This window comes from Aulonocara sp. 'chitande type north' Nkhata Bay, linkage group LG22 (assembly GCF_057382095.1).
Source record: "Aulonocara sp. 'chitande type north' Nkhata Bay isolate Kocher_YH1m ecotype deep benthic linkage group LG22, A_spYH_male_GT1.1, whole genome shotgun sequence".
Lineage (NCBI taxonomy): Eukaryota > Metazoa > Chordata > Actinopteri > Cichliformes > Cichlidae > Aulonocara > Aulonocara sp. 'chitande type north' Nkhata Bay.
The window spans coordinates 27,554,669-27,571,991 of NC_141364.1; the positions used below are offsets into that span (position 1 = coordinate 27,554,669).

Genomic DNA, 17,323 nt, shown 5'->3' on the forward strand with positions numbered 1-17,323 from the left:
GTTTCTCTTCTCTGATTCCCTACTGAAGAAGTGTTTTAGAGTATACCTCTTAACACAGATAGTTCTATCATTTTTCATGTCAGTAACATGTATTCAAGTCCACATCAATTAACATGAATTTGTCTATGAAAACAATACAGTCCACTTTAGACAATCCAGCAGTTTTTCTAAACCTAAAGTATTTTGAAATCGACCACTGTTGTAACAAATCAGTTTATACACTTTCTTCCTTCCTAGATGTTCTGGGATCAGCTGTAAGTGCTGTTATTACAAAATGGAAGCATTTAGGAACCACAGCAACTCAGCCATGAAGTGTCAGACCATGTAAAGTTACATAGTTGGTCACTGGGTGGTGAGGTTTAAGTGACCAAGTTTAAGTCACCAACACTCTGCCGACTCTGCAGTGCTCCAAATCTCCTCTGTTATTAACATCTGCTCAAAAACGGCACCAGGAGCTTCATGGCTAAGTAGACCCTGGAAGTGGAATGTGCAGGTGGTCCAGTTCTTTCTCCTAGAGTGTGCAGATTGATTTTTGTTTTTACTTTACTTTATATTGTCCTGTTTTGTCCATAATAAAACTAATAGATATGAGGAAATGGACGTCCGCACTGAGCCAGCAGTGCGGACGTCCGTTATGTTAGTTCCAAAATAGCCCACTGCAGAGTAGTCAAATGTGGTTAAAAATCTGGATTATTCTTCTTCCCACTGTTCTCTTTGCTGGTCTCCACAGTGAATCATCATCTCCATTTCCTCCTATACCACTATCCTCCTCAGTTGTACCAACAGACAACAATGCATGATAAATATGAACAAATTTTCTGTCTCTGACTTTTTGGACCAACAACAACTATTTCTATCTTTTCTCTGCCTGGTTCTAAAAGGTTTTGAGACATTTAGGAATTAATGTCATCCATGCAGCTCATTTGTTTGGCTGTCTTTTTGTCAGTGCCAATGTCTCCAAACCTTCCATCACAGGAGGTCTCACTACCATCTTTTAAACATTCCATTTCACATTCCTCTTTTTGAGTTTATGTTGTTACTGGTTTTTACTTGTTAGATGTTGACATTTGGGATGAAGAAAACCAGTTTTTTTTTATTATTATTTTGTACATACTTCAAAAGTATCTCAAAAGGTGGTATAACAGCAGTCTAAGTGCAGTAAGCAGACAAGTACTGCGTACTTTACAGTTCTTCAATATTTGCTCTACAACACTATAAACACGCTGAAGCCCTTTCCATGCTGTTGGCCTTCAGTATAGGCGATCGAGGATTGGCTCCAGGTTCTCGCTCCTGTTATTGGTCCACGCTCACTTCAGTCTGTGGTGTAAGTGAAATGATTGGTCGGCGGCGTGTGCGGTCCCGCCTCTTCCCCCTGCTGGCTCAGTGCGGACGTCCGTTATGTTACAGTGTCGGACAGAGTGGGACTCACGGTCCGAACTGACCCCGAAAAAGTTCTGAAAACACACATTAAAGGTCCGAAGCGGCTCACCGCAAGGCACCGACCCTAAATCCTCCGTTATACTGACACAGACACCCATCACGCCCCCCAGCACAGGTAGTCCCAGTCCGTCTCAACTCCGCGGGGCCCGGCGAGGCGCAGTGGGAGCAGATGGAGCCTGCACCGGCGAAAGCGAAGCCGCAGGGCCGGCTCCTGGTATCCACCCCACTGGACGCCAAAGACGAGCTGGAGGAGGTAGGTTGACGCTGTTTAGCTGATCTCAAGGCAGACTAAACCCGGACTAAACCAGGACAGAGCGGGCTTATGGGCAGACAGCGCAGCCTTGGTATAAAGACTCCGCGGTACCATTTTATTAGACGGTTAGCACGGCTAGCAGCAGGCTCATAGCGTTAGCTCAGCAGAAGGGTACGTTGCGGGACTCGGAACTGCTACCGGAGGTGTGGAATTTGTGTCTCTGCTGTCGTGGTCGTTCACGGTGTGAGGGACTGCGGACCGAACCGCGGGGCTCATTAAAACCAAATCAGTTAGCTTAGCATGCTAACTCTACGTAAACATACGAACATAAGAAAAGTGACATGCGCAGTGTCTCACTTGTCAGACGCTAACTGTGAGTGCTGTTTGATAAAGTTCAGTTTTTCTGTGGGGCGCCGTCAGCTGATCGATTAGTTGATGCTATTTTTTTTAATCTTTACTATTTTCTGTTTGTGTTTCTCGTATTTGCATTGATTCTTGTTGTGCTTGTGTTGTCGGTGTGTTTAGTGTTTGTTGTCTTGTTTACACTGATTGCTGTGTTTGCTTGCAGAGATTGGAGCGCTGTGTTGGAATCGTCCAGGCACTGACCAATGGACTGTCAGAGAGGGAGGCCAATGACGCACTCACGGCCAACGTAAGAAACATCAGTACTACTACTGCTGATACTACTAATGACTTCCACCCATGTGAAGAAACGGAGTAGCATTTGGAGCTAACATAAACACATTTTGTGCATTCAGCCTTCCTGGGGCACAGTCTGAGCTGCAGGAGCTTTACATGCAGGCTGCATTTGGCGGGTTTGTAAGGTACAACTCAGCAGCAACTCATTTATAAACTTACTTTCCAGGAAAGAATCTAAATCACGCTTTAAAGCCAAATAAACGAGAGCTAAATAAAAGAATCAGTGAAAACATGGCACATCCACCTCATTTTTAACTCAGACTCTGAACATAACCTGATCTCCAGCAGGTGATGTGTTGAGCATCAGTTACCATGGTGATTTAGTCCTTCATGACACAGAAAACTCTGACTTTAGCCTCACAGCTCACTAATGCCTTTATCTTCACAATTCGTAGCACACCTCTCAGTACTATTACATTTAATACTCACACATAGTACTGCAATCACCAAATTAAACGACTATGCTTGTATTTAGGCATGATGTGCTTGTAGGCGAAACCTAACAATACTGCAGTATCTGAAAACCCAGAGTTTGTACTAAAGAACGACTGAAGACTCTTATTAGGGTTATGTGCAGGATATGTAATCTGTGGATTAGTTTGTTATGATGTGCCGCTGATGTGGGCTGTGATCCGAAAATATGACGTCTACAGATTGCATGTCAACAACTGGCCAGTCAGTGGTGTCAATCAGTGAGTCAAGAGTAGGGATGGGTACCGGTATCCGGTGCCATAATGGCACCGGTTCTGACATAAACGGTAGTAACCAGACCGAAAAGCAGCGCACATTTCGGTGCTTTTTTTCCCTGAGATGTCATACACTTTGGATTCTAGCCAATCATTTTACCTTTGCAAGGATAGTAGGCGGGCCCAGGTAGGTACGTTCTTTTAGAGCAGAGCTACAGATTAAAAATGCCCAAGGCGAAGCGGTCAAAAGTCTGGCTGTGCTTCACATCAAAAGATGCAAACTCAGCAGCCTGCAACAAGTGCTTTAAGGTGATACTGTGCAAAGGAGGTAACACCTCGAATTTGATGAAACACCTGGCAACGCATAGCGTTTTTTAAAAGCCGAGAAATGCACCGTATTTGATAGCTTGCTGCAAGACCTCACACCGAGCGCATCTACTGCGTGTGTGGTGCCTGTTATCGACCCGGAGTTATCAACATCCCCCAAGAACCCAAAGAGGAGAGTCCTGGCCCCTAGCCCTGCCAATGTAGCATAAATGATGATGAATGATGATGGCAACAGCAGCCGTTCTTCTCTGCACCTTGAGTAGGCTAACCACGTTATTAAATTAATGCATGTAAGGTAAACTAGCAAACACCGTTGTAGTTACCGGCACCGGCACTGTTTCAAAAGTACCGGGTTGGCACCGGTATCAGATAAAACTTAAACGATACCCATTTAAGTTTTGGGTGGCTGTAGCTCAGGTGGCAGAGCAGGTCAGCCACTAATCAGAAGGTCGGTGGTTCGATCCCAGGCTCCCTCCTGGCTGCCAAATATCCTTGGGCAAGATACTAACCCCATGTTTGCCTACTGGTGGAGGTCAGAGGGCCCGGTGGCGCCAGTGTCCGGCAGCCTTGCCTCTGTCAGTGCGCCCCAGGACAGCTGTGGCTACAATGTAGCTTGCCATTGCCAGTGTGTGACTGTGTGTGTGAATGGGTGGATGACTGAATGTAGTGTGAAGCGCTTTGGGGTCCTTAGGGACTAGAAAAGCGCTATACAAATGCAGGCCTTTTACCATTTTTACCATCCCTCGTCAAGAGAGAGATTTCTCAATAATCGAAAGTGTCCTTTTTGAAACCGATTCATGGCTTGTTTTTCGAGTTTTCTTTGGCTCATCATCATATCGTATCAAATTTAAAATATTGTTGCTCACCTTTTAAAATTATAAATAATTTAGCCCCTAGCTATCTTGTCGATCTCCTTAGTCCATATGTCCCTGGGCGAGCCCTCAGGTCTTCAGCCCACTTACTCTTGGTTCAGCCTAGATCTAGACTTAAATCTAGGGGTGACCGTGCTTTTGCCCTTGTTGCACCTAACCTGTGGAACAACCTTCCCATCGCTATCCGTGCGTCAGACTCCATTCTATCTTTTAAATCTCATTTAAAAACTCACTTATTTAACCTAGCTTTTCCATCTAGTTAGTGTCCCTATTTTACATTTGGCTCCATTTTTATCTATGTACTTTATCTTTTATCTTTTCTTAGTAAGTTTGTTCTTATATTCCCTTTTATTCCTGTATAATTAGTGCCTTCAACCTGCTGACATATGTGGTAATTTGTTAATGGTCTTTTATTTAATCATGTCTTAATTTCCCTATTTCTATTGTAAAGCACTTTGGTGTCCGCAGGTTTTTAAAATTTGCTATATAAATAAAGTTGTATTGTAAGTTCTAGCTCCTCTGTGAAGCTAAGTGTGATCAGTTCTGCAGCATCAGTGAGAATGTGAGGGAGTACAACGCTGCACACTCAACCCACATTATCCTGCTGCTTCTATCAGCAGTCCACAAAGATTGTGTGGATGCTTCAGATCAACTGTTCCTCTCCTTCTTCAAACTTTTCTCTTCCATTGTTTTGGTACAGGTTCATCTTGGTTTCATTTTTTTTTTCCAGAACTGTGCTGGCTGTGTTTGATGCTATCTGGCAAAGTCTAATCAGATGACCACCAGTGGTTTACACCTTCTTGGTTTTCAACAAGGTGCAAACCTTGTTTCCTGTTATTAAAGTGTTTCTTGATTGTCTCTTGAATGTGATGCTTGATGATGCTCCTGCCTTCTTAACACTATTCCTGACTTAGTTAGATGGTGGTTTTTCTGAACTGTGGAAATAATTCTGTCACCATGCTCTTTAATGTATCTGTGGTCTTGGTTTGTTGTTGCTGCTTGGTGCATTCAGTCTTTTCAAGAATGAACCAGATTGTTGGATACGTCTAAAGATTTAGCTCTCTCTGATAGGGCTGTTCGATATAACGATATATATCGGATAACTATATAAAAACGTCTATCGTTTCATTTTACGCTATCGTTTGTTTCGTGGTGTCGCAAAATAAACTGTTTACGGCAATATTTACGGCTGTGTAATAAATACTCACAAAGAAAACGGCGGCTGTTACAACTTATGTCTGAAAATGTATCGTTTCATGCATCGGTTAAAACACTCGACTCCAGGTACATGACGCGCAGCTGGAAACACTTCACGCAAGTCGAGCTGCCCGAGATTCACAGAATTTACAGAAAATGTTACATTTTTGTGATTTATATCGTTATCGGACGATAGATGTCTTAATATCAGGATATGAGATTTTGGTCATATCGCACAGCCCTACTCTCTGACTGGTTCATTTGGGTATTTCAGCCTAACAATGACCTCCTTCACTTACACTGACATCTCTTTGACCCTCATATAGAAAATTTCAGTGACTATAAAATACAAATACAATCCTTGGAATCGACTCCAGATCTATATTAACTTAATGAAATAACAAAAGAACAGGTCTCTCCATGAAATTGAAAATAGGGAACTGTGAATAAAAAATTCCTGGAATTCCTTATTGCAATATTTTTATTATACTCCTTTAACTAAAGCAGAGAGTTTGATTTGAAATTCAGTGTGGTAGTGTGCAGAGACTAAACTACAAAAATGTGTCCTTGTCCAAATACTTCTGGATGTCAGAGCTGGAAACATCTAATCTCTAGTCTCTCTAATGTGCTCCAATTCTGAATCACTTCATTCAGTCTACTCTGTGTTTAACAGCTGGAACCAGAGACCTTCCTGATTTTCTGAGACCTGAAAATGAAAAGACTATATTTTTGTAATTTGTGTCTAACTTCCTGTTTTACCTGTTCTGTAGGCATGTAAAGGTCAGCAACAGCATGAGGAGGTGTGTTTGGGTCTCTTCACACTGGTCCTCACAGAGCCGGCTCAGGCCCAGAGGGTGAGTTTCTGCAGCATTGTGGGTAATGTCTGATGCGACTCTGACATTACAATAACATCACTATGTGTGGTGATAGTGTTACAGAGACCTGGCACTGGTCAACAGAGATGGGATGAACGTTGTCCTGGTTAAAATCAACCAGATCTTGATGGAGAAGTTCCTGAAACTGCAAGACGTCCCCCGAACACAGGTAAACCAATACAGGTGGAGACACACACACACACACACACACACACACACACACACAAAGATAACTGCACACAGTTATATACAAGTGTTTTGGGTAGCAGGGACCCGTGTTTACCATTGTGAAGGAACAGAGGCAGACCAGGTTAGGTCCTGAGAGGACAGGACAGCAGCGTCCCTCCTCAGGTCCTGGTCTTAAATGTGGGATCTCACCTGAACCTGACTGTGGTGGTTACTAATGAAGTGCTGGTGTGTGTGCAGCTAGTGTGGCTGGTCAGAGAGCTGGTGAAGAGTGGCGTGATGGGAGCTGATGGCGTCATCATGACACTGCTGAAACAGATTGCAGGTGAGACACTTGGATTTTTACCTGAGCTGAAACTACGAATCCTGTCACCACTCGCTCTGACTGTAATGTCACTGTTCTCTCTGCACAGGCGGAGACATCTCCACCAAAAACCTGTGGCTGGCTGAGAGTGTCCTGGATATCCTGCTCGAGCAGAAGTATGATTCACTGTTTTTTTCAGACTGTAGTATCAGCTGCTTTTTTCTGTCTCTGTTAGAGCCCAGAGTGGGTTTTTATAGTGCAGCAGCTGATTATTTGTGTCTCTCCAGAGAGTGGGTATTGAAGAGTGGGATGCTCATAGCGATGTCAGTCTACACTTACCTTCGCCTGATTGTGGACCACGGAGCTCCGAACTTGCTGCCTCTGCGCCAGAAAGAAGTGGACTTCTGCATCAGCATGCTGAGGGAGAAGGTAATAAGGAGAGGAAGGAAGTATGGTGTGGTCTGTTATGTATTTAACGCCTTCTCTTTACACTGATGACCTCTCTCTGTCTGTAGTTCATGGATTGTCTAATCATCGGCAGAGATCTGGTTCGTCTGCTGCAAAATGTTGCTCGGATCCCAGAGATGGAGCTGCTGTGGAGAGACCTGCTGCACAATCCTCAAGTCCTGAGCCCTCAGTTCACGGGTGTCCTCCAACTACTGACGGCTCGGACCTCCAGGAAGTTTCTGGCCTGTCGACTCACACCAGACATGGAGACCAAACTACTGTTCATGACCTCCAGGGTAAAGCCTCTTTTACCTCATAAATGTAATGATCTTTAAGAAGAGGGTACCACTCTGTATTTAATTATGTTAGAGTGGTTCTCCACATAACTAATTTCCAGAAGTTGATTCTGTTCATCTGCTTCTTCACTCATTCTCAAGTCTCACCTGACTGCAGGATTCCCCAACCTTATAAGTAGTACATAATGACTGAAACTATCACCACCAGATCTTTTAGTACCACAATATGGAATTCAAAATCTGAAAAGCTCAGTCTCGTTTTGGCTTTAAACTGGACAAGCACTGATCAGGTGACCTCAGAGGTGTAATAGTTATGTAATGATGTAGTAGTTCACAGACACAAGAGAGCTTTTAAGGAGACAGACCTTGGCTAAATTCTGGGTTCTGGAACCGCATGTCATCTGGATGTCATCTGCGTAACAATGCTTTAAGATGCCTTCAAAATCATTCAGATGTGTCCCTGTGTAAGCATATACAGGAAAAGCAACATGGGCCCTAAGATCAAACTTTGGGACACATCACAAGGTAAAGTGGGAAAATAAACTCCTGTGAGAGAGACAGAAAGAGAACAAGCCCAGAACTGACTCAGAGATGTCCACCCACAATTGCAGGCTGTCACTCAGGATACCACAATCTACTGTGTCAAAGGCAGCTGAAAGATCCAACAGTGTTAGCCCCTTGCTGTGAGTGGGACCTGAACACATGCCGAGTTAAGTTAAGAGTCCATTACAGTCCGTTTAGCTGCAGGTTTATCTGTAGCATCTGTTTCTGTCAGAGACAAGAAAACCAAGTTTCTGGTCTGATTAGGATCATTTAAGATGAGATGGACCATGCATTTATCAGTGCTGTCCTGCGAGGAGCTGGAGGATCGTTTCACCTCCAGCACGGTGGCTGTCAGCACCTGACAGAGACAGCAGGTCCTGCAAAAGCATCCAGGGAGGAAAACATGTAGTATCCTGATGAATCAGGGAACACCATGCTGATCAAATAGCACTGGCAATTGCAACAAATCATCATCACCAATATCGCCTGGACTCCAGCCTTTTTCCCCCTTCCTTCTTCTGCGTTCACAGGAGGTCAGCTAAAGGGTATATATAGGGCCCTGAGAGAGTGGCTCACCAGGTTACACAAAAGAAGAGCTGTGATATTTCTTAAAAGCTCAGATGTGTAGTAGAGCCTGACAGTCATACTCACCAGTGCAAAAGCCTCCAACAAAACAAATACAGCAGGTAAACAGGTCAGACAAAGGTGCCATTCGCACTCTCACCTCAACCACGTTATTAAATGCTGTGATTTGGGTGTTTCTCCACCTGTGACTCAGTTGATTTTGACTCTTTCTCCATCTCTGCTCAGGTGCGTTTTGGGCAGCAGAAACGGTACCAGGACTGGTTTCAGAGACAGTACCTGTCCACAGCAGAGAGCCAATCACTACGCTGTGATCTGATTCGCTACATCTGCGGGGTAGTACATCCATCCAATGAGGTCCTGAGCTCTGATATCCTGCCACGCTGGGCTATTATTGGCTGGCTGCTAACCACTTGCACGGTAAGGGGATCTGGTTTCAGGCTGTCAATCTGCAGGAATTGTTATAGGTCAATAACTAATAATCAATTGATTTGTGTGACTGCAGTCAAACGTGGCGGCCTCCAATGCTAAGCTGGCTCTCTTTTATGATTGGCTGTTCTTCAACCCTGAGAAGGACAGCATCATGAACATAGGTAACACAATTTAGGCTACACCAGAGTGGTGTTGGTCAGAGATGATGTCATCATGTTATTAGGTAGACAGGTAAAACAGCACTCACCTGTGATGATGTGTTTCAGAGCCAGCCATTCTGGTGATGCATCACTCCATGAAACCTCATCCTGCCATCACTGCAACGCTGTTGGACTTCATGTGCAGGGTAACACACACACACACACACACACACACACACACACACACACACACACACACACACACTTTACCAGGTTTTAATTTCTCTCCTCTTATTGTTGGTCTGCTTTCTCCCCTCTTCAGATCATCCCTCATTTCTTCCCTCCTTTGGAGTCTCAGGTCCGTCAGGGTGTCTTCAACTCGCTAAACTTCATTATGGAAAAGAGGGTCCTGGCGTAAGAAGCATCAATATTTATTGATTATTGACCACTCTATCACAGGGATCATTTTTGATTATTGGTTATTGATCTCTCTTTCAGTCACCTCGCTCCACTGTTTGATAACCCAAAGCTGGACCGAGAGCTCCGGTCAATGCTCAGAGAAAGATTCCCCGAGTTCTGCAGCCCACCATCACCTCCTACTGAAGGTAACACACACACACACACACACACACACACACACACACACACACACACACACACACACACACACACACAGGTGAGTAGACACAAACATTAACCTCTTCCCTCTCTTTCACTTTATTTTTTTCAATTATGCAGTGAAGATGGAGGAGTCTGTTTCCATGGAGATGGACAATCATGTGTTGGACAAGGAGGAGAGTTGCTACGACAACACAGAAGCAACTTTCAGTGACGATGAGGAGGAAGTCAACAACAAAGGTAACACCTGGAGAAACAACTTCAGATGACTTGATTGCATGCGCTGTTACAGTTCCACGCTCTCGCTGGTAGCTCCCTGCGTTCAGGGAGAAATCCTTCTCATGCGAGTAAATTTACTTTTGACAGTTTGTAGGCGGAGCTCAAATGAGGACGGGGTCCTAATGGGATTGGTCACTTTGTTGTTCAGGTTATTGCGTTAAACTGAGTTACACTGGCAATGACAGAAATGCTGTTTTAAACTGTGTTTGTTTACAATTTGAAAAATAACATTTGCTGAATTAATTATTAAGTTATTGTTTGTTGTGCAGCAGAAATACTGACAACTGTCACTGAATTACTTTAATGTTGAAGACATATTTTAAACCAGAGGATTCTAAGGCAAGTCCTGAAGGCTCTCCACTGCTGTCCCATTAATCTGTTGTACAGTATTGCATACCTTCTATGATTTAAGTAATTTAAAAAACTCATAACGAGAATCAGGAAAGTAAATGTGGATCCGAATCTGGTAATTATAACTTTGGCCAAAATACAGACATTGAAAACTGCCAACAAGAAGTTGCTCAGTCTACAGCGAATGTGTAACTGCACATACATGTTTGGATGGGAGTGTTTCAAAACGTGCCCTAGAATTCTGATGAAGATGTTTGTCACTATTAAAGTGAAGCAATAAGAGAAATGCAACACAAACAAGAGACTGTCAGCAGTTTCCATCAATGTTTGCACCATGCAAAACCCTCAGTGTCTAAGATGTATGTAAAATTGAGAGGCGGTTTGCAGTGAAGGGGTGATTGGGACTACCATTGCAGCCCCACCTAACTACACTAAGTCATGAAATAGAGATGATGGGGTTTAAATTTAACAGTTATATTTTTCTATGCAAATAAGTCAAAATGACTGAACAAAACTGAATGAATTTATTTTAAAGTGGAGTAAACAAAATAATACAAGTTGGACCAATGAAACAAGTTTAATTGAAATAAATTGTATCCTGGAATAAAACAGTTTAAAATGGTTTAGAAACTACTTTAAACCAGAATAACCTGTTTTATCCTGGATTTAACTGGTGTGGTATTCCAGTTTGGGGAAGAAATATGAGCTGTGAGTTTATAAATATAAATTCAATTTCCAATTCATAATTTGGAAGTTTTACTATAAATTTCTAACAATTCACCCCAAACAGGAAGTAGAGTATTTGACCACCTGTCCTCCCATCACTGTTCAGGAAAAAAGAGGGAGTTCAGATTTCATCCAATCAAAGAGGCTGTGATTGAGGAGCCTGCTGATATCACACCCTGGCTTGACCAATTAGATGACACAATGAAGGAGAAGGTGCAGCAGATTCAGAAGACCAGGTGAAAGTCCAGTCTTTTTTCAGGTCCTCAGGTTAGATGTTACATCAAGGTCATTTCCTGTTAACTGACAGCAACACTTCCTCTGCAGTGACACAGAGACTCAGTGTGAGGTGATGCAGGAGATTGTGGATCTCATCCTGGAGGTGAGCTATCTTGTTGAGTTAAATGAGTAATTCGTGGCTTATCAGAAAAGAGTGCGGCCAGCTGCAGGGCTTCAGTGTTAAGAGATGTTGGTACAATGTTGTGTTCTGTCCTACAGGAGGACTTTGACACAGAGCAGATGTCAGCTCTGGCTTCCTGTTTGGCCGAACTGTTCAAAGATCATTTCAGAGGAGAAGTCTTGCCGGAGGAGATCACGGAGGAGTAAGATCAGACTGACTCTGTCCCCTTCTCTCTCTCCTTATTGACTCATGTCTGGCTCTCTCTGATGACCCGTCTATATTTCTCTGTAGGTCCCTGGAGGAGTCGGTTTGTAAACCCGTTTGTCTGATCTTCAGGAACCTTGTCACCATGCAAGAGGACAACAGCGGTTTCTCAGTTCTGCTAGACATGCTTGCTGAACTTTACCAGAAGCAGCCAAAGATCGGTTATCACCTGCTGTACTACCTGAAGGCTAGGTGAGCAGGTGTGACAAAAAAGCTGCTGTCACAGATGTTGATAGGAGAAACGTGGTTAAACTCCATGTCTGTGTCTGTCAACAGTAAAGCAGCAAATGGGAAGATGATGTTGTACGAGTCATTTGCTCAGGCGACGGCACTTGGTGACCTCCACACTTGTCTGATGATGGACATGAAGGCTTGTCAGGAGGACGACGTCCGGCTACTCTGCTACCTCACACCCTCAATTTACTCTGAGGTAGGCTTACCCAAGTCTTACATGCACCACAAAAAGTCTCTAAAAAAGAGACCAGCCAGAAAATCTTCACACAGTAGAAGTACTGATTTAAGAGCATCCTTCCAGGAATTTATTTTTTCCCTTCATGTCCTTTAAAATGCTCCTGAAACTTCCATCCTTCTTTTCCAATGAGCTGCTGTCATTGGGGACCAGAGATGGGCAGTAACGCGTTACTGTAATCTGATTACTTTTTTCAAGTAACGAGTAAAGTAAGGGATTACTATTGCAAAAACAGTAATTAGATTACCGTTACTTTCCCGTAGGAACGCTGCGTTACTGCGTTACTAAAACCGTGATTTTTTTGCAAGAATGTCTCATGACAGTGACGTAAGCAAGCACGACGTTCGTGACAACAGCTGTGTGCAGATCAACAGTGGATCACATATCGATTGTGGGAGAGAGTATGAGCGTGCAGCGTTTAAAGCGTGGAAGTACTGACCTTACTTTGAGTTTGATTCCATAAAAAGTGACAAAAACATTAGCGTCCATCGTGCATGGGAAGAAAACTTCTTTTTACAGCGAAAAAAACCCCTAAACTTCCAAACAAGCACCGAGTGCGCAACGAGGTAATGGGAAACTCACAGAGAAACTCGCGGATTCTTCAACTGACCGCGGCACACCTGCACCAGGGTAAACCTCCGCCTGCTTTACAGGTGAAAATAGAGCAACAGGACCGCTGAGTCTTTGACTTTATTTATTTTCTGCTGTGTTTTACTTGCATCTATTTGAAAGACTGAGTGTAAACACAAAAAATATTTTATTTTATGTGCTGGAATGTGCAGAAAATAGGTTTAAATGTTAAACTAATTCAAGTCAGAGAATGTTGCATATAATTACATTTTTGCTTGATGCATAAAGTTAAAAGATTAAAACTAATAAAACAAGTTTTAAAAAGAGACTTTTCCATTTGATTACATTTTGTATGATGGAGTATGCAGAAAAAGTAGAATTGGGCTGAAAGATCTATCGCTTTATTACCTATTCAGGTTGTAAATCGTGTTTTTAAAAAGTAACTAAGTAATTAATTACTTTTGAAAATAAGTAATCAGTAATGTAACAGGATTACTTTTTGGGGAAGTAATCAGTAATTAGTTACTGATTACTTTTTTCAAGTAACTTGACCAACACTGTTGGGGACACACTGTATGATTTAATGTTTGACTGTACTGAAACAGAGGAGTGCGGTAGTAGTGACCCAGCATAAGACAAACACAAGTACAAGAGTAGCCTAACCAGTAAAAGTACAACATAACAGCTTAACAATAATTAAACTAACTGAACTCTTAAACATCATCAAACTGGAACATCATGTCTTGGGTCACTCGTTCTCAGACATGCCCGGGCTTGTCTCGGGACAAGGGAACATAAAAGTATGGCATCGCTATAGAAATGGTATCACAATATGACATTTTTATGTGACGTGAAAATGTAGTACTTTTTTTTTTTTTTTTTTTTGCCTGTCCCGTTTGGCTCTTTTGCCATCAGAATTATTGTCTAAAGGCGAAGAAAGATGCCCAACGGATTTACTTTACCAAATAAACCATCCCAGCCTTGCCGTAATGGTCTATTTGATTCACCTTTTATTGTTTATTTTATTTTTTTATTTTCACTTGTTAGATACGGGACAGACTTGAATGAGGAAAAGAAAAGGGAGAAAGAAAGAGGGGGGGAAAAAACAGCGGAGAAGAGGGACGGGGATAAAGGGCAAAAAACAAAGACCAACAAAATAAGCAGACAAAAAATACATATATCAATCACCTGGATCACCTGTTGAGAGCAATAGAATAAACAACATCATGATGATCGATGGGAATATAACAGTAAATACTAAATGTTAAACATTATTGTGCAGCACGTAAGATCGACAGCGCACAGTGTGCTTTGAGGTAGGAGCCAAAAAGGGTGTAGTTTGTGTGTGTGAGCACTGAAAATGTAGTACTCTGATGAAGGTCCCTGCTCTTGTTCAGTTTCCAGATGAGACGCTGCGGAGTGGCGAGCTTCTCAACATGATCGTCGCCGTTATCGACTCCACACAGGTAATAAACCTGATCGGTGCGTCCCCGCTGCTCTGGCTGGGAAACCATGTCTCATCTGTGTGTGTTTGTGTGTGTGTGCAGTTACAGGAGCTGATGTGTCACGTGATGATGGGGAACCTGGTGATGTTCCGGAAAGATTCTGTGCTCAACATCCTCAGTGAGAAACTCGGATTAAAAGTTTGACTCTTCAGTTTTTCGGGCCATGGTCCATCTTCATTTGCTTGTTTATCCTCGATCTCCACAGTTCAGTCACTCGAGTGGGAGACCTTCGAGCAATATAGCACCTGGCAGCTGTTTCTGGCCCACAGCATTCCCCTGGAAACCATCATCCCCATCTTGCAGCACCTCAAATACAAAGGTGAATAAATCCTCAATAGACAGGGACACAAAGCAAAGGAAAGATTGTAACCCTCCTTTCTGTTTATGGTTCAGAGCACCCTGAGGCCTTGTCCTGCCTGCTGCTGCAGCTTCGCAGAGAAAAGTATGACACATAGCAGACACCCCATTTCACATGTGTTTCTGTTCCGCATTTGAGCTGTGTTTCTGTGTCCCTGTTAACATCCCTTCATGTTTTTGTGACAGGCCCAGCGAAGAGATGGTGAAAATGGTCCTGAGTCGTCCCTGTCACCCAGAAGACCAGTTCGCCACTAGCATCCTGAGACACTGGGCTACCAAATACGACGACACACTGGCAGAAAACATAAAGGCCCAGCTGATCAAGAACAACAACCAACCCCGCAAGAGACAGAGGTAAGCACAGAGAGTTAACCACAAAAAGTGACTAACGTAGAAGGAGACTGAGTTGAGGGAAAAACTCTAAAAAGACAGGTAAGAAAAGAAAAACAGATGAGGGCACAAATAGATGAAAGAGAAAAAAGACAGAAGAGGTTAGGATAACGTAAAAACAGAAATTACAATAAAAAGGACAATTTGAAGGTGATGACATAAGGACGTAAAAAAAAAAACAGGTGAGGACTGTGAGTTCTGCCTGGGGCTCTCCCCTCTTTGCATCTGTACTTCTTGGGGCTCTCCTCAGCTGTGTCCCATATCAGGGGCTTCACACTTGCAGGACTCGGCCCATGCAGAGTGGGTTCTTCAAAGACCACAAGGCCACAAGTAAGTGGCTATATGATACAAAAACACAACATCCTTATAAAATATGATGTAACGCTGTAGATCAGGGGTGTCCAATTCCAGGCCTCGAAGGCCGGTGTCCTGCAGGTTTCAGATGTGTCCTTGATCCAACACAGCTGATTTAAATGGCTGAATTACCTCCTCAACATGTCCTGAAGTTCTCCAGAGGCCTGGTAATGAACTGATCATTTGATTCAGGTGTGTTGACCCAGGGTGATATCTAAAACCTGCAGGACACCGGGCCTTGAGCCCTGTAGTTGGACAAACCAGCTGTTGATGAACTTACCCCAAAATATATAAAACGTTTTCAGACAAAGGAAATCAAATGTGCGGTAAGTCGCAGGATTAAAACACAAATTAAAATAAAAAATGTACATACTTTATATCTGTAAGCAATTGGAACCTGAGCTGCATTAAGTCAGTGGTTCCCAAACTGTTTTTGCTAGGCCCCCCTTTGAAAAATGTTCTTGTTGGTTTTTCTTCCCTTTTCATACCGCGCACCTCCCCCCCCACTTGTTTTCAAATTCAGGTAAAAGGAGAACACATTTGTTGAAACCTTTGAATTGGGGCAGCCTTGTACGCCTTCAGATGCAGCCTTTAAAGGATGTAGCTCCTGAACTGGGACATGCCCCTCCTCTGTTCATCTGTACTTCTCAGGTTCATTTCTTTGTCTGTAGTGTCAGTTCTGTTAACGTTATTCTGTCTTCAGTCTGCGCAGTTCGAGCAGTAAACTGGCTCAGCTGACCCTGGAACAGATCTTGGAGCACATGGACAACCTCAGACTGAGTCTGAGCAACACCAAGAACAACTGTCAGTACCCTCACACACAGTTCTCGATTGTCAACCAATTACTGATGACCTGAATGTGCTAATGTCTGTATGTCTCTGTCAGTCTTCACTCAGACTCCGATACTTCAGGCTCTGCAGCACGTCCAAGCAAGCTGTGATGAGGCCCACAAGATGAGGTACATTTACTCCCACAGACACACACAAACGATTACATCACAACACTGCTGTTTACGTCTCATCTTCCCTGTCAGGTTCAGCGATCTGTTCGCCCTGGCGGAGGAATACGAGGACTCTCAGACGAAGCCGCCAAAGTCGCGCCGTAAAGCTCCAGCCTCGTCACCTCGTTCCAGGAAGGGAGTTGCTCCACCCACCAACAATGAGGAAGAAAGTGCATCCAGCAGCGGCTCTGTATGTACCCCCTCTATACACGTTCAAGTCTTGTTTTGGTTCAGGTCTGTTTCTGATCTTGTTATGTTGTTGCAGGAGGAGGAGGACTCAAAGCCCAAAGCTCCAAAGAGGAAACGGAAAGGATCATCAGCTGTTGGCTCTGACAGTGACTGAAGGAACCTCCAAACAAGATCACATGCCAGCTGCTCCATGTACTGGGAGAGACCATGTCTCTTCCTGATGACATGCACTGACTGCTGCTGGGAGGTGGAGCTCTGAGATGCTGCCAACTTTAACTCCATGTGATGAACTGACTTTTAATGTGCTGTTTCCATGGAGACCAGCAGTCAAAGGTCACTGTGTGTGGCTGATCTCCCACAATGCACTGGGGGAAGGAGGAACTCAGACTGATTTTAACAGCAGACGTGATGATGATGATTTTTGTTCCTTTTTTGGGGGGATGGGTTGTACTTTTTTTTTGGAAAATCCTCACTTCTTGCTGTTTTTAGCGCCTCCTTCCTGTTTGGCTCCCTGCAGTAAAAGCTCCGTCATGTCAATGAGTTCTTTGTATAAAAACTGATGGTTGGTTTCAGA

At 43.5% G+C, this 17,323-nt stretch overlaps 1 protein-coding gene across 1 annotated transcript; it reads left to right on the plus strand.

Annotated features, from left to right (window-relative positions):
• The first annotated feature begins 1,380 nt into the window (after nucleotides 1-1,380).
• ints3 (integrator complex subunit 3) lies at nucleotides 1,381-17,323 on the plus strand. Its single transcript, XM_086279424.1, has 28 exons — nucleotides 1,381-1,693; nucleotides 2,262-2,345; nucleotides 6,245-6,328; nucleotides 6,405-6,518; nucleotides 6,776-6,860; nucleotides 6,949-7,015; nucleotides 7,127-7,268; nucleotides 7,355-7,582; nucleotides 8,936-9,127; nucleotides 9,213-9,300; nucleotides 9,406-9,485; nucleotides 9,602-9,693; nucleotides 9,778-9,884; nucleotides 10,018-10,137; nucleotides 11,360-11,489; nucleotides 11,578-11,632; nucleotides 11,749-11,852; nucleotides 11,942-12,106; nucleotides 12,191-12,344; nucleotides 14,351-14,419; nucleotides 14,501-14,576; nucleotides 14,664-14,777; nucleotides 14,852-14,900; nucleotides 15,002-15,169; nucleotides 16,263-16,363; nucleotides 16,446-16,518; nucleotides 16,594-16,750; nucleotides 16,826-17,323. The coding sequence occupies exons 1-28, from the start codon at nucleotides 1,610-1,612 to the stop codon at nucleotides 16,901-16,903; spliced, it is 3,060 nt and encodes a 1,019-aa protein (XP_086135550.1). The 5' UTR covers nucleotides 1,381-1,609; the 3' UTR covers nucleotides 16,904-17,323.

Bases quoted from the DNA above. Each gene is read 5' to 3' on its own strand.
- ints3 (XM_086279424.1), top strand. From the start codon at position 1,610: ATGGAGCCTGCACCGGCGAAAGCGAAGCCGCAGGGCCGGCTCCTGGTA. The intron at 14,778-14,851 runs GTGAATAAATCC...TTTATGGTTCAG, and splicing joins GCAGCACCTCAAATACAAAG to AGCACCCTGAGGCCTTGTCC. The intron at 16,519-16,593 runs GTACATTTACTC...CTTCCCTGTCAG, and splicing joins GATGAGGCCCACAAGATGAG to GTTCAGCGATCTGTTCGCCC.